Raw genomic sequence first — 22,228 nt, 5'->3', positions numbered from 1 at the left:
TACATATGAAATATACATTTGAATTTTTAGAGTATGCTTATCAAAGAAGAAACAACTTTGCCCTCTAAAGTGAACCAATCTTTACATACATAAAATATAGGCATCCAAAGGTCTTGATTTACTACTGTATGGGAAACCCTAGCAGAGAATGTCCTAAGGCACTTGCAGTAAATACCCTGTGCTGGTACTAGCAGGTTTTTTAAATAGCTTTCAAAATGTCTGTATTTTCATGTCCAAACATATTGTATTGGTGTTTTGCAGATGACGAAGTATAAACAACTTAAGACTGCATTGCTTTGCCAGGGTGGGACAGCGTCTTCAAGGTTTGGGTACAAATATGGTATAGTATTACTTATGGATGCTGCTTTCTAAGAGTACTTAGCAACAGCGAGGAATCCGGGAGAACTAAATGCCCAAGTGAAATGATCTGTAGTGCACAGACATAAAGAGGATGGCCTTGTGCGTTGAAGCTCTTCTTCAGGCCTTCTCCCCACCAGCAAAAAGTCTCTTTTACATGGGTTAAGTTTCCAGCACTCTGCCATCTGCTTATTGCCTGGGTGTGTGCCCATGCTGTCTAGCTAGTTCACCGAGTGCCTCCCTGTGTATGCTAGAAACAGAAGTGCTCCACGTGGCGCTTCGCCTCTAAGTAAAAGTACATCAGTACCTATCAAGTTTGAGTAGCACTGAAGTCGGTTTAGTGCAAAGCCAAGGTGTGTCTTTTAGATGAGAGAGCATTACTTCATGGTCAAGCACTGCATAAAGATTTTCTGGCAGGTGACTAGATGGCTTGCTTCTCCCCGCTGACAGCAGGACTAATCCATCACTGCCATTAATGCGTTTCAGTACAATGTCTTGGCCAGAACTCAGGACATTCCGGGTGAATGATACTGACTATAATCACTTATATTATAAGCTGAGGCTTGGCTTCTCCATCAGATTGCTCATGACTAAAGGTATGGTTTTAAAGGAGTACCAGGAAACCCAGGGTGTGTCTTTTCGGTATCAGCCTATTAAACATTTGAAGGAACAAGGGAATATTCTTCCCACCAAAGCAGCATTAATTACATTAGATAATTTGTTATCCTAAATATCTATTTTAACGCAGAATTCACTATCTTCAGAGAAGTCTGGTAGAAGGATTTTATTGGTCTCTATTGCAGCCTCAGCATATTCTTGGAGTAATTCATTATGCTTCATTTCATCTGCATCAGCATCTGTTTCCTGACATAAGCATTAAAATCTGTCTTTCTCTATACAGTGGTGTTTGCTTCCAGAAAACAACAGAGAGATGTTACAGGGCTACAGAGGGCTGAACATTGAATGCCCAGGATAGAATGCAACAAAGAAGATTAATCAGTTCCTGGAGTCTGTTTTTGGAAGTTTTTCTTAATCAGGCTTTGGCATTTGATGGAGGGAGAGTCTTCTTGTCTTTCTTGCTTCTGATACTAAGAACAACTCAAATCACTGACAAAAGAGCAAAAAATGTTCCTGTCTGGATTATAATGCCTCTAAATCTCGACACTTAATATGCAGTTCAAGTAAAAATGTGTCCAGAGAGCCCTCAGAGATTTATCTCCCAAAGAACGAGGAAAGCATGTGAGGAGATGAGCTTCTAAGCCCTTGCAAGTGTGGCACTGCTGAACAAATGCTGAAATATGCTAAAGCCAGGTACATTGCTATTTCATAGTCACTTCCTGACTGTCAAAAAAGCATCAGTGTTGATCTCTACCAACTCTGTAGCTGTTTGCAGCCTTATAATGGAGCACAAAACCAATGTTAACTTTGGCTCTGGCTTCAGCCTTCAGAGGAATAAATCTGAATGTATCCTATGTATTTGAAGTTTAAAGTGAAGAAGTGCCACTGGCTCTATCATGCACTGAGTCTCCTCAGTGAATGAATAAAACTGTCACAGTGCCTTCTGCGTGAACCAGCCAGGTAACACTGATAGATGATATGTCTGTTGCTTTTAATGGTGATTAGGCTGTGAATCATTTACTGGTAGTCTCACACTATACACAGCAATCTCAGTAGTGTTGTTACCAAAAGCGGTAAATAGCTGCTCTTAATCCATGCATATGTAATGATTTTACTGGTGTTAGATATCTGCCCTCTGATTTCCTTTCCTCCAATAGTCTATTTCTCTTAGGACTGGGGATTATACCTTGAAATCCCAAAGGGAGAACAATAGTCTGGATTGCCAAATGCAGTGGAAAGGATGGGTCCTGTTGGGTACCTCTGGTAGCTGAGCCCTCAGAACCGGAGGAGCTACAGCAAAGTGTTTGCAAAGCAGCAGCGACATGCCAGAAGTGTGACCACATAACAGCAGCACAAGTAACAATAATTACACATTAAGAAAAAACCAGTATCATGCTTCCATATTCCAGAGCAATACTTCCACTCTAAGAACCATAATTCCATACTAAAATCAGTGTGGCTCAACAGCACAAGCAGGAAAATATGCAGACAAAAATGTTGAGGTTAATTGAGTCTAAAGATTTGTGAGGAGAGTAACTGAGTGGGTCGTATGATGACAAATGGAATTTGATTTCAATAACTGTAAAGCCATTTTTACCTAAAACCAGTGGAACTACTTACACATTTTCTCAGGGTCTTAATTACTGCATGGAAGTGATCTGGGAATCACTTTGACAGTAAAGTCCAAAACTTTGTTTAATAGTGTACAACAGTGAAAAAGAATGCACTAAATATAAGGAACAGGATGAATAATAGATAAAACCAGTACACAGGTCTTCTAAAATATGCAATATTAGTCATCCTAACTAAAAAGGATGCTTTAGAATTTCTGTGTCATAGGAAAAAGAGCTTAATAAGATCGGGACTGTCTACCAAAGCAAGAAAAGGAAAATAAGGTTATATAGTAAATACACAGATGTATAGTAATGTATGGTACTGCAAAAGTAGATGTCAAAGATTCAATTTTGTTTTCCCCTAAAAGAAAAATAATGTATGTTCAATAGGACTGAAAAGCAACATTTCCAAAACTGAAAAAGGAAGTTCTTCACACAGTGCCTAATTAGCAATTACACTGAACTGTGAAAAGTTAGCAAGAGTCAAGAACAACTGACCTTTATGGGAATAACAGAAGTATTCAAATAGTGAGCATATAAAACAGTTATGAGATACACACAACAACCATACATTTGAAGTCACTACTCAATATGAACCATGACTGAAAATTTAAGCGTGAACGATGAACTCTCAGATGCGCACTACCTGTTTCTAGCACCCACCTCTGAAAGTATTTGTGCCAGTCATTGTTGCAAACAAGCCGCTGAACAAGACGAATTACAAGTCTTGTCGACGATAGTGGCTCCTACGTTCCTGAGGTTGGGAAGTAGCGTTTATTGGGAAGTGAATAATGGAGCCAGAACCAAAATTGGAATTGCTTACTGAAGAGGAATAAATACCAGCAAGCCTCATCTTATTAAGTAGCTGAAGCAGCAGCCATTCATCCTGCCATTTTGGAACTGACCCTGCCCTATTTCTTTATTTTTGCCAATTTGATACATGTTTCCATGGGAACAGAAGCAGGACTAGCCACCAGCTGAGTCAATCTCAGCTGCTGGCTCCCAGTTCTCATGTTTTGTTCCGTTTCCTTGGAAACTGATGTCAAACGAGAAAGAGAAGTAAACCAGCTTTTGCTCTTTAATATTTACTCTTTCTTTGGACCTGCTCTAGATCCTCTGGGCCAGTGGAAGGTTTACAGCTGACTCTAATGACCATTCATTTTCCTCCTCTCTGGAACAGCTGCCAGCCACCGGTGGGCCCCAGCAGATGCAAGTAAGAGTTCTCAGTTTCAGCTACTGCTGGCGGGCCGCCTGCTGTGAGCTACAATGGCAGGGTTTGAAAGCAGGCTCCAGATTTCAGGAGACATTTGGCTCCCATAGTCCGTAATATTTCAAATTGGAAGGAAAGAAATTAAATTTATTTAAAAAATAGTAGGGGAAACAGATGGGTGTAATGATATTTAGAGAACAAATTGACTAACAAGCTCTGACCTGCATTAGACTGAACACCCCCAGAAACTACTTCAGCCAATTACATTCTTCACTTCATAATGTACGTTTGACAAAGTTCTCTCTAATCCAGCTGTTAGCTGACTGAATAGCCCAACAGCACAATGTAAACAACACCCCCTAAACACATCTGTTTCTGCATATATACATATGCAGAAAGAGAAAAGAACATGATCTGATTGTTTCAAAATGACAAAGAATCTACATAAATCTACTTGAGCACATGAATTTGAACCAGACAGCTTTACCAATTCCAGACCTATGTTACTCCCACATTTTTATCACGTGTATACAAACACACACACCCTCCTTTGCATATAATTTTGGGCCAGGGCATTTTCCAGTTCTTACAGCAGCAGTGTCATGACTGAAGATGAATATTAAAGCAAAAAAAAAAAATGCAAAAAAAATATTTAAAAAGAATATTAAAGTATATGAAAGAACCCTAGAAAAGCATGCAGGCAACTAATCTCTGACTTAAGTAAAATTTTCTATGAAAATGATACTTGATCTACATCTGTGCAGTTGCATCCCAATTTTCACGTCTCTTTTGTTTAAAATGTAGAGACAAATCAATTTCACAAGACAAAAGGCTGTCCTAAAGAAAAGTTTTATATTTGGTGGCCTCTGGTCTTAGTCAACTAGTCTAACCTTTAGGGTACAACACCATGCTCACCTTGGGCAGGCTTTTAACCTTCCTTTTCTTTCACACCTAATATATGAACTCCTTCCTCAGTTTTCTTTACATCACATCTCAGTTATGTTCACACAACTCTCACTTATCAGTGGCCTGGCATTACCACCATGAGTAACTTCTAGAATCCTGTATTTAGTTGAATCCACATACAGGCCACATAATATCTCAGGAATATTCATTTCTTCAGGTACTGCACTAGGAGCAGTCTCACAGAAAAGACAATCAGATACCCAGGAACAACATTTATTCTTCCAGTCTTCTTGCACTTGCATCCATCTACCAAGAATATACTCAACACCTTTGGGTGCTCAGAGAATTGTGTCAAGTCAGCTAACATTGTGATTTTGTTTTGGGTTAGTTATTTGAATGAAAAACTTAGGCAATTGTAATTGTTTTAAGTCAGACTTATTCTATCTTATTCAAAGAGATGTAAGACGTACTGAATTTACCTAGTCTATTTATGGGTTTCTTCCAGCTGAACTTAAAATCAAAATCTAAAATCCCATCTTCCTCTATATCACTAAGACTTTGCATCGCAAACGAGGTAATAATCTTTAGGTTTGCTGCTGCAGCTGCAATCAGGAAAGACCATTTCACTTTATGTTGAGCTTTGCAATATCCCTCCAGAATTTTTCACAATCAGGCCTCATTTTTATTTTCTGGAATAATTTATTATAACCACTAAAATTTTGTCATCTCATCATTCACTTCCTTTTCCACTGAGCAACATAGGTCTCTGCACAGGGACTGAGACTTGTCCTGAAGGACTCCACAGGCCAGATCCCTCCTTCCTGAAAAATGAATTTTTATTTATTCCTTAATTCAATTCTGTTTCCTTGTTCTAAAGGATTTTATATCCATTTGAGGGCTTCTTTCTTATTCCATGGCCATTTAATTTCCATGAGAGCCTTTGATGAAAGAAGTCCTTTTTGGGAGACCTAGCAGGCTGTGGCAGCTTCTGTTCACATGCCTGCTGGCTTCTTCAAAGGGCTTCACTGAGTTTTTGAATTATTTGTTCCTTCACAAATGGCATGTCAACTGTTCCTCAATATAACATATTTATTTCTAATTCCACTCCTGATTATAATTTTTATAAGTTGGCCTGCTACAGACATTAACTTACAAGTTTGAGGCTTCCACTCTGTCTTGAAGTCATGGCAAGACATTTGCAACTTTTCACTCAGATATCAAAGCAGTTCTGAGCTAGTGACTACATACTGCTGTCAGTAGTTTGACTATTACTCCTTTGAATTGCTTTAGAAAGCCTGGGAGAATATAACCTGTTTCCAGTGATTGATTTCTGATCGGTTTCTCTATTCCTACCAGCAACTCCAGTCACTCCTCAGTGAGTTCATCAGGAGGGTTCTAGCATAGCAATCTCCACAAGCTCTTCCACAAAGAATTTTGCTGAACGAAGCAGTAAAGCAATCATTTAATCGTTCTACATGGCCTTGTTTTCTGCAAGTAATGCTCTTATACTCTGATCAAATATTGTGCCCAAAGATTCCCTGGCAAACTTCCTGCTACTGATATTTAGAGAAAGATTTATCATTCTTTTTTTTTGCCTTTTGCAAGATTTTTTTTAGACTGCTTTATTGTATTCTACATTTAACTTACCAGACTTTATGATCCTTTCTATCTTCCTCATTTGGATACAACTTTGGTTTTTTGAAGGATGTCTTCCTGCTGTTTCGTCATGCTGAGTCTCTTCTTTTTCAAGTCTCACTTGATGCGTGGCATGCATTTACTCTGTCTCCAATATGATATTCTTAATACTCTCTAGGCCACCTGCAAAGATTTAACTCTCTACAGTGTTGTCTTTAATGTCTCTTTAAGAGAGTCGTTCCACTTTTTGAAGTTGAGTTCCACTCTACGGATCTTTTTTGGTTGTTGCTTCTTCAAAGCTATCAAAGCTGAGAACAATGTATTTGCAGCTACAGAAAAGTCCTTCAGATATCAACACTTTGGAACAGATTCTGTATGCTATTCAGAATGAAATCAAGGGTTAATTCTCTCTTTGTGGGTTCTCTAGTCTGTTGAATTACAAAGCAGTCACCTCTCCTAAATGAGTTAGTCTGAGCAGCACATTTGTCCAGTTTACATAGTGATTTTTGCTTTTGCGATTTTTATGACTCTCTCAACCTACCAGTCAAAGCTGACCCTCTGGCTTGTTAGTTAGTAATATGTGTCCGATAGCATAGTTATACACTTGGAATGCATAGGAATTCTGCCTCACTTGCTGAAATGATTAATTTGTTAATCTGAATTGACTCCAAGTTTCCTTTAACAGACTGCACTACTCAATCTTTCCTGCATATTGGTATTTTTGTTACAGCAATGCCCTTATATAAAGTTGGGTATTCTTAGTTTCCACGTTTTGTTTCTATATCAATGCTAGAAGCCCAAATAGGATGTGTCTCATTGATCTGTTTTTCTCTACCTTCTAAAGTGGCACTTTGTTCTGTTTTTTTCTCCATTTCATGTTTATTACCATCCCAGGACAATTCTGTGTGAAACCTTAAATACTGGTATTCCAGATACCAGAATTAAATTTATTTTTAAATGCTGATAAAGTTATCATAAGGTTGCATAAGAGGAAACATCACAGAGATAACTACATAACTGGTACTAAGACATCACGGAATACAAAGGTTGCTGCCCTTGGATAAAGAGGTTTTAAAATTCTACAAGAAATATTGGCATGCAGTATGCAAAGTATTACTTTTATACTTTTATTGAGTCTAACACTAATGCAAGATCTGTTTACCTTGGGAATTATAAAATCTAGCCTATCTCCCCTAGTATACAAGTTCTTGTATATTAAACATCATCATTGGTTACCTTTCAAGGCCAGAGTGATTCAATCTGTGTCATAGATATTTGTGTTGGGAGAAGACAAGCCAGTCAGACTCTTTGATGAGTAAAAGAATTACTATACCATTGTACTACGAGCAAGAGGTGAGTGTGACCATGTCTAAACACAGACTTACTGAACTGTAGTAAGTACCTAATTGATTTATGATATGGCTACTGCACAGGGAGAGCAGATTCCACTTTGTAAAGGATTTTGCTATTTCAGACTGTGGATTCATTCCAATGCAGGTGTATCAGTGAGCAACTGAAAATAGAGCAAGCTGGTTTCCTATGTATTTTTTGTCTTGTGGCTCGATTCTTTTTGTCTAATTAAGTGTGAAGCTCCCCTGTAGCAGGTAATTTATAATGCTTGTCTTTAGACGGAGGGATAAACACACTCTGCAACCCTCATCTTAGCGGAGACACTACCAGAACCTCTCCTCCCCACAGCTGGCCGTTTCCATCAAATCTGTAGCAGTGCTGTCTCCTTAAGAGCTGTATCTGCTCTGTCAGGTTTGACTGAAACTGGCAAACAAAGTTTGTTTTGCAGTAGGAAAAAACACATGGAGCATCCTTGCACATAAACATTGCCTTCTTAAGAAACCAGGACAAAATCCAGATGGTTGGAAAAAGGTGGTGGAGCCTCGCCACCGGGGAAAAGCTCTTCCACAGCTACATACACAGAAGCACCGTAATTCCTCATGGCCTGTCGAGCCCAAGAACCTGTCCAGCAGGACAGCGAAGGAGGATGCACTCCAGTTCACATGACCAGGAGAAACGCAATCTGGCAGGAACCTAGTCGAGATTTGATCATATCCACAGAGCATTTTGGTTATGACAAAAAAAGGTGAATTATGATGAAGAAAGAAAATTTCAAGTTCAGCCTAGGAAGAAGCTAGTGAGAAAAAAAGCAATTGGTCTCTTCACTGGTCTGAAACATTAGCAGAAGGAGAAATGTTACAGCTGGTGCAACAAACAAAACCGATGAACAGAGGTAACATTATGGATTAATTTCCATTTTTTACACTGCTGCTTGAAGTTGAGAAGCATTTTGTGTCAGAAAATTCTTTTGCATTATGTGAGAATCAAGCCTACAGTACTCTATATGAAGTGTACATAGGGGGAACCTTACGGTTCTTTGGCAGGAGATCAGCATACAGCTATGGAAATTTTAAAGTGGTCCCTGCCTTTATCTGTGACCTGTTTGCTTTTATCCAACGATTTTGTTGTCTATATATCATATACCAAATAACTGCCCTACTGATCGTTGGAACATCTGAATGCTTTACAGCTCAGTCATTAAAACTTTTAACATGGTCTGTTGTGGCAGCCATAGATGTGCTTTTCATAAAGATACCTGACATCTAGGGCTAGGATGCCAGAGACCAGTCTGAAAATTGGCAGACCAAACATCCCACCTGATTTCTTCCTTCTGTCAGGGGCAGAGAGTCACCACAAGCGCCTTCACTTCCCTTTGTATTTTTAGATGTAGACTGCCCATCTTCAGCTTTTAAGGCACGGATAGCTTGACTTTGCAAGCAACTCTGGAAAAGGAGTCTGGATTTTTAAAAAGTGCTTGATAATTTGTTGGTGTTGGTATTCAAATGAACTATTTTGTGAATAATGCCAAACAGCAAAGGACGCTGTCCATTTTTATACTCCTCATCTTGGTTACTTTGATTAACATGTTTATGAAGACACAGTTAACAGAGGGCCACCCGATAGTAGCCAAATGCAGAACTTTCACGTAGGAAGCCGACGAGTATTTATAGTTAAAACAGCACTCAAATGGTTCATTAGCTAGAATGACTGATTGTGTTCATAACTTTGGAGCTTATATTTAGTTTAGTCTCTATCACTTGGATCAACTTTAACTGAGAGAAAATGGCCTTTTAAAATTATTTCATAGAAGCAAATGGGACAAGGAATATACATGACACAATATCCCTGAAATAAAACAGAAGCTTGCCTCCAGTAGTGTTTACTGTGTGGTAAGTACTTTTCAAACACACAAAAGATAATACCTGCTAAGGCAAACTCAGCTAAAGAATTCACCACTGCAGAATGCACTTAAACCCCCTAAAATTAAAAAAAGATAATAATAATAACAACAACAACAACAACAACAACAATAATAACAACCATTGTAACAATTGCAATGGTTGTTATTGTTGTTATTATTATTATTATTACTATTAAAGCAAACACAATTGTCATTTGCTTTTACCAAGGAGTTTCTGAGACCTGAAGAGATGGGCTTCAGGAAAGCAAATTGCAGTTCACCTCACTGCTTGTGTAAGATAAAAACATATGTACAGTATTTTAATGACCAAATTTGCTTGCATAATACTTTTATTTCCTTCCCTCCCCAAATCCATTAGCTTAAAAAAACATTCTGTACAACTCATAGTAATAGCTAAGAGCTATAAGAGTAAGTTTAAGTCAATTCTGAGTGAATATTACACACTCTTGTGTGTGCATTCAGTGAACGTGACTTTGCATGGGCTTACATAGTTCCCAGGGAATTTCAGTTCTGATACAAAGTTCAGGCAACCGGTGTGCAGCCCTGTGGTCTAAATAGCACCGAACATGGAACAAACACACCAAGTTTTTAGTGGTATACGTTACATGACCAAAGAATATACATTGATAAGTTCAGATGGAAATTGCAATCATTTAAAACCACAGCAAACATTATTTTTCAAATATATGGTATTTATGGTTTGATAAATTCACAGTTACTGCTGCTGTCTACAGAAATTTCACTGAAGTGATTCTGATACGACCAGGTATCAGGATCTTTAGTTATGGCTTCCCTCTGATCAGGGAAAAAAAATAAAAGTCCTTCTAACTCATTCACCCACAGCACTGGAATGAGCATTATTTCAATTTGATTTTGTGACTACTCATCGTAATATGTTTGGGTTTATATGGGCAGTGAAACCGTTAACAACACTGACAATTGAAATATCAGTTGCAATGCAGTTGGAACAAAATGAAGTAAACAAGGCTATTGACAAGCTGCTATTGTTTCAAGCTCTACAAACATAGAGCAGAGATGTCTCCACAAGACAAATTTCACTTACATTTTCCATTTTTTATTGACAACTGTAATAACTGGGGAATTTCTTCAAAAAAAGTTCAAACTCTAGGGAATGACTGGGAGGTATCTTTTCAGACTCTAAAATGATTTCTTGAAAGGCATCCCTTGCAGTTTAGAAGGCATCGTTCTAAGATATCTTCTACAAATTATAATCAAATAAAAACTAAAATCTTCTCCTAATAAAATTCCAGAGCTATGCTGCAAAGTAACAACAAAGTAAAAACAATGGAGTAAGACATCATATCTTTTTTTGCAAATGTTAACATCAGAAGAAAAAACTACCATTCTTTTTCTTACTGATTTCCAAGTATTGGAGAATAGAATAACACTTCTAGATTGTCCTTATATAGTCTAGTTTTCAGATATCACCAGTTTCCATATTGGAGGTAATAAACTCTCAAACACTGCTAATCTGCATACAGATAGAATTTTTTTTTCCTAGTTCTGCATTGTTGCTGTCATGTTTCTTGCTGTCAGTTTGTCCAGAAAGCTCTACTTCTAGAAACCTACCACAATGCTGGAAAATTTGTCCAAGTGGCATTAAGCTATTACCTGCTCCCTATCAAAATCTCTAGTGTGACCTTTCTGGGAATGACATTAAAATAGGAACAATCGCTATGTGTGTATGCACACGCCATTACTGAAAATAAATATAGCAGTAGGTAACACAATTCCTGGACATCTCCACAAAGAATGCAGTCTAAGCAGTGACCTCTCCTGCATTTATCTTGAATGAGCTCTTACTGAAATCTGCTAATGTGTTCTGATAATCTATTATTTATTGCAACAGACTCTAACAGAGAAGAGGACTCTCCTGTGTTTACAACACTTTCATCTAAAATCTCTCACAAGTGACAGAAATGTGGCACCTTCAACTACAGATACAATTTCTTTTGATTGCAGTTATTTCATTTCTGTTTGCTTTTGAAAAACAGAACCCTTCTTCCCCCCAAATACGCAGCTTTCATATAACCTAGTGCATCTTTATCTTGGTCTCACAGAAAGCTATAGATACTGATATGCAACCATAAGTATTACTTGGGCTTGAGGACATACCTCCATGTTATACTTTTCCACTGTCCTTCTCAAAGGATCCACAACCTGCCAGCAAATCAGGATGCAAAGATCAATCAGTAGCATCCCTCCAACTATCACCAGTAGCTTCTGGTCTTTAATGATCTGGAGAGACAAAAAAAAAAGAAAAAAAAAAGGGGGGGAGATTCCCATGAGCCATAGATAGATCCCTGTACAGCTTTATTGTTAGATAGGGAGAAAAACACAGGTGGCTAATAAAAAGGGTTTTTAACAACGAATGAAGAAAAGTTTCAGAAATATCAAAAGATGAAAGCAGAACACACAAATAATTTTAATTCATTTCATGATTATTGGAAGTATTTCAAGTGCATTGTGATTTCCAAAAAGAAATTGAGAAGACTCTTAAATATTAATATTGAAGTCCAGGTTTAATATTAACTCCTGGTGAATGAAAAAAATACATTCTAGAGGGCCACTATCGTGTTTATGTATGCAAATGTGGAAAAGTGTTCATTACATCTCTCAGAGTAGCAGGAGTTGAGACAATTTTCACTAAGATTTACAGTGTTCACTTCTTCATAACCTTCTCAGAAGTGAAAAACACACTTGCAAGGTATGAAAAAATAAGTTCATTTCTGAGGTTTTGTATGTGTGTTTAACATTTGCCTCTGTTACCCAGGGACCAGAAAGGAATGATGCATTTTTTCTATATTACAAAGGTTAGAGCCTTTTATGCACATGCAACTTAAAACATGTTTTTAATTTTGGATGCATTTTAGGTTCAAAAAAGAAAACAAGAGTTGCTAATAAAAATAACAAGCCAAACCATGTATTACAGTCTTGTATAACTGCATGCAATGCCTATATTATTTCTACTGTTATACACATAGCAACACAGAAAAAATACATTGCAAGTACATTATTTCAGTTGCAAAGTTGTAAGCATGTTCAAATATCAGACTTAAATTAACTTTATGTCAGTCAGTCCTCTTGTGCCTATGTTCATGTTTTTTTAAATTAATATGTTATTCTATTACTAATGAACACTCATCCAATATTCACAAGGTATTGCCAAATTGTTTTAACGTGGACAAACCCACATATTTTTCCCAGTTTTTTTTCTCAGAAACAGTTGGTTTAGTCCAAATGAAATATTCAAAAATATTAAGCCTGAGCAGCTTAATAAAGTTGTGATTATTTCAGTTCAATTTGATAAACTTGTTAGGATTTTGAAAGCGCATTATAAAGCCAGAAGTGTCAGCTAATCTTAATACAGGTGAGGCTGGTATTTCTGCCCAGAATAAATTGTATTTGCATTGAACTCCTATCCAGCTTAAGGAAATGATAAAAATGAATACAATTTGAAATAATGTAAGAGGAACTTAGAAAGTTTGTTTTTCATATTATTTAGTGAGATACTTTATTTTGAAAGATGTTTCTGCAATATTGTGCACCACTTTTTGTTAATCTACTAATTTATAAATCATTTGGAGTAAACTAAGTGTAAGATCAAGGCTAGCAATCAGAATGACTTAGTGGACTTGATGCATTATTTTCACTTCCTGAGACCAGTTATTTAAATCCATGTAAATCCGTCATCATAAAGGACCAGAAAATGATGCTTTCCACATGTTTGCAGCAGTAATAAAGCAGTGTGTCCATCTTATCAGAGATGGCACAGGCATGCCTGGAGAGGGTGGGTGAAGGGGAAAGGTGCAGCTTTCATGGTGGTAGGTCTCACTGCTGGATGGTTTGGCAAGGAGAATTTTGCAGGGAAAAGGTGTCTTGGTGGGAGGTGCAGGGGGAGGAAGACTGTTGCAATGTGTTTCCTCATAAAGCTAAAAGGAAAGCAGATATTAAGCAAAGATTCTCAGACACAGCTTGGTCCCTTGTCTTCTTTGGGAAAACATAGCTAAGCCTAACCTTTTAGTTATTTACCAAGTTGCAATCAAAGCTGAAAAGGGACTGTTAATCACTGAGGTTACCCTCTGTAGAAAAAGCCCGTGAATTTTTTTATCTTTTCTAATGCCTTTAGACAGGACTTGGGCGAAACATACCTAGTGCTGCTCCTAGTATGAGTGGAGACATAGGAGAGAAAACCATGGGGAGTGAAGTCCAAAGAGAATTTGGATTTAGATGAAATGTAGACACCTCAACCCAAATTTCTTTCTCTCCCTCTTAAATGCCTAGGTAATTTATTTTATTGGCATATTTTAGTTGGTCTTTCTTTTTAACTGATGGGGTTTATTTTCCTGAAGTTGGCTCTTTAACCATTATGTACCTAGCCTCTCTCAGTAGCCAGTGGGCAGACACAGAAGCCTTTGGAGAACAATTCACCCCACCTACCTTGGGTACCATTTAGGATCAGAGAAATTAGTGTTCTGAAACGTGTCACTCCCTTCTTCATTCCTGCCCCACTCCCCGAGAGGGTGTGAAGACAATTAACTTCAGCTAAAAATATGCATTTGAGAAACTTAAAGCTATGTGAAAAGAATCTGCCAGAAATGTTTCCCTCTGCTCTACTGAACCATAAAAGTTCCTTGTAAAAAACCCCAAACATCAGTAATGATGCCTTATCTTATCTTTCTAAGGAAAATAGTGAACATTTTACCTAGGACAGGTAAAACATGTGACAACTAGCCCACTGTCTTCCAAACTTATATGGACTATATTGATATTGAAAGTAGGGTTGCATTAGATGCAGGTTTACCAACACCTGGCAATATTAATCAAACTGGTACAGCAATGCCAGAAGCAAAAGAGTGAAAGGATACTATTAAAAACAGTAATACTGATAATCCGCTCACTAACAGGGTCAGAAGAAATCTCGTATTAACACTTCCTATTCAGGATCACATTGCTAACCGCCCTTCCTTGCTCTTGTGCATCTTTTATTTGTACCTGACCTTGCACTACTGCAGATCAATATTTGTATTTTAGTTCACATGTAAGTTTGGTAACTATTTTTTTGGGCAGGTAATTATTAGAACAAATAAAAGCAGAAATACAGCAAACAGTGGAGCTCTTCCTTGAATACCTCTTGGAGCATTTTTTCCTGCGTTACGTTGTGAATGGCCCTTTTCTGGACAGAAGGGGAGAGGTGCATAACAGCAGCTGTCACTGGCAGCAGGTATTATTCATCACTCACTTCTGCCAGACAGCCGGGAGGAAGGCAAGCAAAAGAAAGCCCATAAGACAACCTGAGGAAGCGATCTGTGCTACTGTAATGAGCAGAACTGCAAAACACAGCGCTACCAGTGCTGCAAGTGGGGTGAGCGGGCTGAGAGCAGGGCTCCTGAAGCTGCCTCACACACCCATCGCGACCCTGCTCCGTCCTTGGCAAAACCGTTGCAGTAACGCAGCTCTGAAGCAGAACTCTTCACCAAAACGCTCGCTTTTCAGAACGAGACGTTGAGATTCAATTATTTTTTCACTTCTGCCAGTGATTAGCAGTTTGTCCTAACATAAATTTGCTCTGAGAAATGCCATTGGTATATCACTAGCAGCATTTCTAAGAGGCTTGCTGATCTCCCCCCTCCACCCTCAGGAAGCCCAGCTTTCCTTCTCCCCAGTCATCACTCCCACCCACCAGCACTCCTTAAGTTCCGTACATTCACTCCTTGGGAAACACCAGATGCACTGAAGGAGTCTTGACTCAGATCTTGTGAATCCAACAGTTTCTCTGTCTGACAAAAGAAAGTCATGAGCAACTGAGGCTCCCTACAATCACATATATCATTCTTCTTTCAGAGGAGGGTTTTTATTTTTTCCCTTTTCATCTTCCTTCTAGCATACAGTAAATCAGCCTCGGGAGAAATGCAGGGTAGCTAATAAAATCAATTTTTGTGACTGCTCCTGGCTCCTTGCTGAAGCCAAGCTCTCATACAGCAGCATCTGTGAGTAATATTTTCTACCATCTGTGATTGGATAGGTGAATCTGTCTCATCCTGGCAGATCTGCCCACTGTTATAAATGCCATTGCCACCAGTCTGGACTATATATCTGGATATGAAGCTATCTGTCCTCAAAACAAATTCACTCAGAACAGAAACGGGTAGGCCATTTTCTTCTCAGCAACATCGCTGTATGAGCAAATCAAAATTTTTCTGATAACTTGTGACCATTAAGACAAGTTCAAGATCAAAGTCCTTAACTTCCAGGGACCTTGCGGTCTGATCACAGGAGATATAAAATCTGTCTAAAGCTCTGGGGTGAAGTTTCTGCTCATGAAACTCTTGGGGATTTTCTGCCACGGCAACTTCAACCATCCATTTGGTTATTATTTCACAGACCTTTTGTGGGGCATTTTTTCATTTGCTTTCTAAAGCACACTCATTGTGCCCTGCAGGACCCTATCCTCAACCAGTTTATGGGATCACCTGGCAATTTGGCAAACAACAGTAATTAAACATTAGGCTTGCTTTTTGTAGTTAAGGCTAAGGAAAACTTTTTGTTATTTCTTACCTTATTAGAAACCAACTCTGCAAATGTATAGGACATGGACCTTAAAGCTGAACTCCATTCTAAACCAAGAACAGAGTCTTACATATGAAGACTTACCCTCTCCTCCAGGATGCAACATTAGCTTTCTACTCTCTGAGTTCCACAAATAGCTTTCTAGTATGGATTGAACAGTTCTGTCTTTCTTTCAGAGTTACTTTCTTTGCTACCAGGAATTTCACCTCCCTTTGTCAGAATAAAATATCTTTAAATTTAAAGGAAGATCTATTAGCTAAATCTTGGTGGTTTGTTTGGTTGGTTGGTTTGGTTTGGGTTTTTTTAATTGAATTCATAGAAACATAGCAAGGCCAGGAGTATTTCTGAATCTATTTATAGGTTTTGAGATAAATATATATTTTATTTTTCCTTGAAAATTTAGGGGTTTTTCCGTTTAAGAAGGCAATTCTGTTTTCTCTTCTGTAGATCAGCCCTTTCTAGTCTAGCTGACAGATCTGTCCCTTGCCTTCTGGCACTAGCTGGATAAACACTTAATGCTATTCAGTAACTGTTTTTTCAGTTGTCTCTTCCCCAGACTCCTGGGATGGAATCTGTAGAGAGAAACCCTCTTTAAAGAATCCCTCTGTGAAGCTTCCTAGACCTTATTCCATTAAATGAATAGCATTGACAGCAATTATTGAAGCCCTCAGAAATCTGAAACCCAATGTTCTCCCTGGTACATACAGAAATCATGCTGATAGGAGTCCTCCCTCTGAACTGGAGGGGAAAGAGAAAAAATAACAGAGTTTGGGGGGAAAAAAATGGTATGATAAAGTCTGCAAGACTGGAAAAAGGGACCATATAACCACTCCTAAGCTTGCCTTCAGGGTATTCTCTCCATTGCATAAACTACCCTTTCATTTCTCTCAGTATGATTAATAGACACCTTAGGGTTGCTCCCCTACATGTAGTGGGCCAGGACAAATGGGATGGTGTCAGGAGGTTGGTGATAGAGAGTCAGTGGTAGATAGGTGAACTTTGCCATACGTGGGCCGAAGCAGATATCTATCTTTCAGTTATTAAAGCCATTAATATTTTAGAGAGCTATTCTTAATTTCTATTGTGTAATGGAATGAGAAAAAAGGACTATTGAAAACACATTATGCATTGTTCCCAATAACTCCACAATGCTTTTTTCAACAGCTATTATGAGTATTTCCTATAATAGGTTCTATGATTAGTATTGGGAACACTTTTCACACTGCAATTACATTAGTTTTAATGACTGAATGCTAACATTTTAAAAAGCATATTTCCTAGTAGTAAGCTTCTTTGACCAGTAAGTCACCAGTAGTAAAAAACTAAACTTAGGACATTTTACCCTTTTAGAGATATTTTGATTAATTTGATGAAAGATTTGTATACCTACTTATAAATTAAAAAAGAAATTTGTTTTCTGTAAGGATCTACTGTGACCCCTGCGGTCTGAGAACTTGATGATTTTTACTACTTTCCAGGACAGTGGAGTGCGTGGTACTACTGATAATAATGGACAATTGGATATGATCAAAAAGCTTGGTTTTGAGAATTAAATAGCTACAGTCACTAGCCTGCTAAAGCACATATTTCTAGAACGTGTCTTCTTTGCTGACTCATGCTCAGGATAACTGCAGAGCATCTTTGGGCAGACTCACCCTCTCAATAATTGCATTGCAAATGTGGATGTGTTCACTCTGTGCCTTGCTGCCAGGAGAAGCTATCTGATTAGAAGACATCTCTCCCCTTTTCCAATTCATATAAAAGAAAGGGGGAACATCCTCATGGGATGCTCCCTAGGGGGAGCAGAAGATAGAAAGTTTACAGAGGTTAGAGAAGGAGAGGGATTCAGTGACAGCTTAAAAAAATTATAAAAATCCTCATCTTTGAAAGCCTGAGCCTCAATTATGGCTACAATGCATTAGAGAATTGGAGAGATTATTGTTTTGCTAACGTTGCTAATCCAACTATAAGGAACACACAGAGTGATATTAACATGGCTAGTTTCACAAAACTCTCTTGAAAGGACAAAAATGAAAAACATTGTAGCCTTAAAAACCAAAATGGCACTAAAGAAATATGACTTGACAGCATTAGAACCAACCATTCTTACTATACAATGTTTTGCAGAACAGTCTTAGAAACAAACCTCAACTTCTGCTCGCTAACCATAAGTAAAGCAAGATATGCTGCCTTGAGAGAACCGCATATCCCATCAACACAGCAGGTCAAATTCACCTTTGAGAGAAATGCATTTGCTGAGCCCAGGATTTCACGGGCCATAAGTGTGAAGGAATGTCTACCAGGGCTGTGAATTCTCATTTTTAGAGCTAAAAGGGATCCCAATCTTCAGGAAAAAAGTGCACAAAGGATGTGAATAGACTGGAAGAAATGTTCTGATTTTGTTTGACATAACATTAAAATACCTAGACCTTAATATTTTCTTTAATGAACAATTCTGTGGGAAAGCATACTACATCGTTACCAAATAGCTGGGGACATCAATGCACTTGATTACATTTACAATCCAATTTCAAGCTATTCAGGAATAAATTGCCTCATACTGTATAGCGACATGTTCTTTATTTCTCTGTCATCCATTAGTCTCATAATACATAGAAATTATGGCTGTAGCACCATTTATGAGCAGTTACATTTCACACAGTTTTCATTGTTTTCGTTGCTACTGAGGTTTAGCCTTATCAAACTGTACCATGCAGAAATTTACATACATGAATTACTTCAAAAGCAGATTTTTCTCCTAGATGTACAGTTCATTAGCTCAACTTCTTTCTGTGACAGGCGCTTGAGATTTAGCTTCCCGATCCATATTTATATGAATGGAAATTTTAGAAATGTGATTCCTATTGTTCCCTGGTTGGCATTTTGGCTGATCAGCTCTTACGAAAACCAGGATGCTTATTTTACATCTAAATATGGATTCTAGGATTACACTGACTATTTTCAAAGCTTCAGACTTAAAATTTATAGTTATAGCTATTTGGGGAAAAAAAAAAAGATAAAATAATTTGGTTTCCACTTATATCGCTTTAGGAAGTACTGTATCTGTATATTAATAACCCATGAAGCTATACCTGAATAATTTACACTGCACTGTAAGTATCACGGATTACTTGGTCCAGTGGTTAATATTCATAATGAAAAAAAAAAAAAATCCCAAACATAAGCAAATTTCAAACCGCTGCCTTCTCTCTTACTCTCAAAGACTGAACAACAATGCTGAACATTTCTTTAGGTATCCATATGCTAGTTCATTTTCAGCAGATGGTCCCTAATAGATTGTTGTACTGTTGGTATGGTTACCCAAAGCAAATTTTTGGATCCTGACGCATCTCCTTTTCAGACTTACAATCTCTGATATATACTTAGTGAAATACATGTGTATCCTAGGGGAAATCCAGCATATAGCTTTTTGTTATACACACAAAAAGCTCTAGCTAGATTGAAAAAAATGTCCTGGAAAAGTATAAATACTTACAGTCTGAAAACTGTCCTGGAAAAATATTTTATAGCAGTAGTTACAGAAAGAACTGATTAGGTAATATGACCCACATTTATGCTAATACAGAACTACATCTACAAAGGCATTTAAGTGAGTAAATATGACACGGCTTGTGAGGTTCTGACCTAAACCCTCTGTCAATATAATCTGGAAAACTTTGCTTCATCTATTTTTAAATGATTAAGATAATGAGAATCCTTTTTAAAACCTCTTTAGGACTTTTAGTGAGAAAGATTATAGATTGTAATAAATTCTAAATTGCACAGGTGGCTTGAAAAACCTGTAGGAAAGTTCATAACTAGAGATCACACTCATCTTATAAACTCTTTCACAGAGGTTTTCAAATGAGGGATGGAGATAGCAATGAACAGAGACAAGTTGTGAGGAGAAGGCAGCAGCACATAAGCTCATAAGCGTGTGGCCTCCAGCTGCTTTCCTCTCTCTGGTTTTTTTCCCCCGGGATACTCTGTGCAATTGCAGGTACTGACAGCTTCCCTGCAGCTGGTACCACGGGGTGAGAGCACGCAGCCAACCGCTGCCCACCCCGACTGGAGGGGTCAGGACTGGGGGCTGCTCAGAGCAACCCCAGAAAGAGCATGGATGGTTTCTTACCCCTTCCATGCGCCTCAGTTTATGGACCATGATGTATACGAATTAGGGAGGTGGGTTGGCCAAACTTGAGTTAAGAAAAGGAGTGGGAAGACAACGAGCTAAAAATTTTGAGAATTCCTGCTCGGCTTCACTCAGGTGATAAATTTGCCTCTCAAAACCAGGGAATCATACAAGTGCTATCCTCCTCTGAAACCGTGCTCAGAGAGATTTCTAAAGCATAACAAATAATTCTAGCAATTAATTATTTTTTCTCCATGTTGTCACTCAACTATCTTATAAATGAGATCACCTTTCTCAGAATTCCTACTGCCTTTTTCATTATGTTTTTTTTTCTGGTTTAAGTGAGAAAGATTCCAACAGAAAACTGCCTCTTTTTATTATACAGTCCTATTGCATGCCCAGAGCAGACTCACTGTGTGTGCTCCATGACATTGGCATCCTGTAGAAAACTAAGGCTGCACTTGTGTCCTGATACTGCACATGGGGAAATAAGTGTACATTGTAGAGATCTTAGCAAGCTGTAGGTTTTCAATGATTGACTTTTTAGCCACAACATAAGCCTTTTAACATTTTCATGAGCCCATTATTTTTAAAGGAAATTAAAAGAAAGAGAATTCAATTACTGAGACAGCTGCATGCATCAGCAAAAGGAACCTTTAGATCTTTGCACACCTCATCAGCTTGAGCTAAAAGAGTAACTAGTAGCTATCATGAGCTGTACAACAGCATAACAGGAAAACAAGGCACATATTTTGCCTGTAGATTCTAAAGATACATAGTAATAAAAAAAGAACAGTGATACTCTAAAATCCTGTGTTCAGTTTTTATGCTCTGCCCATACTTCTGTGCAACCATTCTGGCCAGTCCTAATTTCAGCTTTTTCTTGCCTCTTATTCCTTTCCCACTCCTATGTTCCTTTCCCAATTTATGTCGCTGATTTTCAGGCCTGCCATCTTGCCTCTAAATGTCAATCTTAATCTAATTTTAAACCAGACGTAGTCCCTCAACTAGAATTTGCCACTTGAATCCCAAACCCAGGCTCTACGTTCCACCATACTGAGCTTTCTTGACCACTTCTTACAGCCCTCCCTGCCCCATTAGACTCTTTGCTGGCTCTCAATCCTATTTTAACCCTCTGGGAATTTTTATCCAAATTCAGTCTCCCTCCTCAACTTCTTCTCCCAGTCTATAATCCCAAACTTCTCCCTATTCTTTTTACCCGGACAGGCTCCTGTTCCCTCTGAAGCGCTTAGCAGCTAACCCGATTTCTCATTCTCGGTTTCTTCCCTGCTCCTGATCTCTTGGACCCGCGGTTCCCTTGCAGTGCCAGCCTCCCTTCCCCATGCTAGTGTCAACAAAGCAGGGTGTACAATCTCCTATCCGTCTCTGCAATGCATGAAGACCACAGGTCTCTTCAGAAGTCTTTTAAGGACTTAGTAGGCTGAATGTAAGAAAATCAGTTTGCCAGACTGCAGCCTGACAGGCATACCTAAGTCAGGTTGGACTGGTAAGTCATTTTTCTCTGTTGTGGTTGGCTGTAGCTTTCTAACCCTGTGATAGTACCAATAACTTTTCTCAATACTTGTTAAGCTCTTTAACCCTTTCACATCTGTGAGAACTCTATAGTCACATAGTAAATTTAAGGACAGAGAAAACCTCATGAAGTATCATCAATGAGTAAAATAATGTTGGCAAAACTATAACAGCACAAGTCTTAAGATGCTGTTATACATCCCTTGTGCAATTATATTCTGTATTTACCTTGTAACAACATTGTTAACATCAGGACATATGCCACCAGGAGTCCACAGTGGTGGTAATAACTGAGTACACTGGCAATATTTTCAGTGAAAATTCAACAGGACACATCCCTCCCCTGATGTCACAGTTAAAGG

At 38.3% G+C, this 22,228-nt stretch overlaps 1 protein-coding gene across 4 annotated transcripts in view; it reads right to left on the bottom strand.

The window, feature by feature from the left end:
- The window catches only part of GABBR2 (gamma-aminobutyric acid type B receptor subunit 2), a 490,947-nt gene that overhangs the window by 130,509 nt on the left and 338,210 nt on the right, over positions 1-22,228 (bottom strand). For all 4 annotated transcript variants that reach the window (XM_052787480.1, XM_052787483.1, XM_052787481.1 and 1 more), the window contains one exon: positions 11,747-11,869. In XM_052787480.1, the coding sequence (XP_052643440.1) occupies positions 11,747-11,869 (123 nt within the window). The remainder of the gene's footprint in view (positions 1-11,746; positions 11,870-22,228) is intronic.

Source organism: Harpia harpyja, chromosome 5, assembly GCF_026419915.1.
Source record: "Harpia harpyja isolate bHarHar1 chromosome 5, bHarHar1 primary haplotype, whole genome shotgun sequence".
NCBI lineage: Eukaryota > Metazoa > Chordata > Aves > Accipitriformes > Accipitridae > Harpia > Harpia harpyja.
This window is presented reverse-complemented; position numbering and strand designations above follow the sequence as displayed.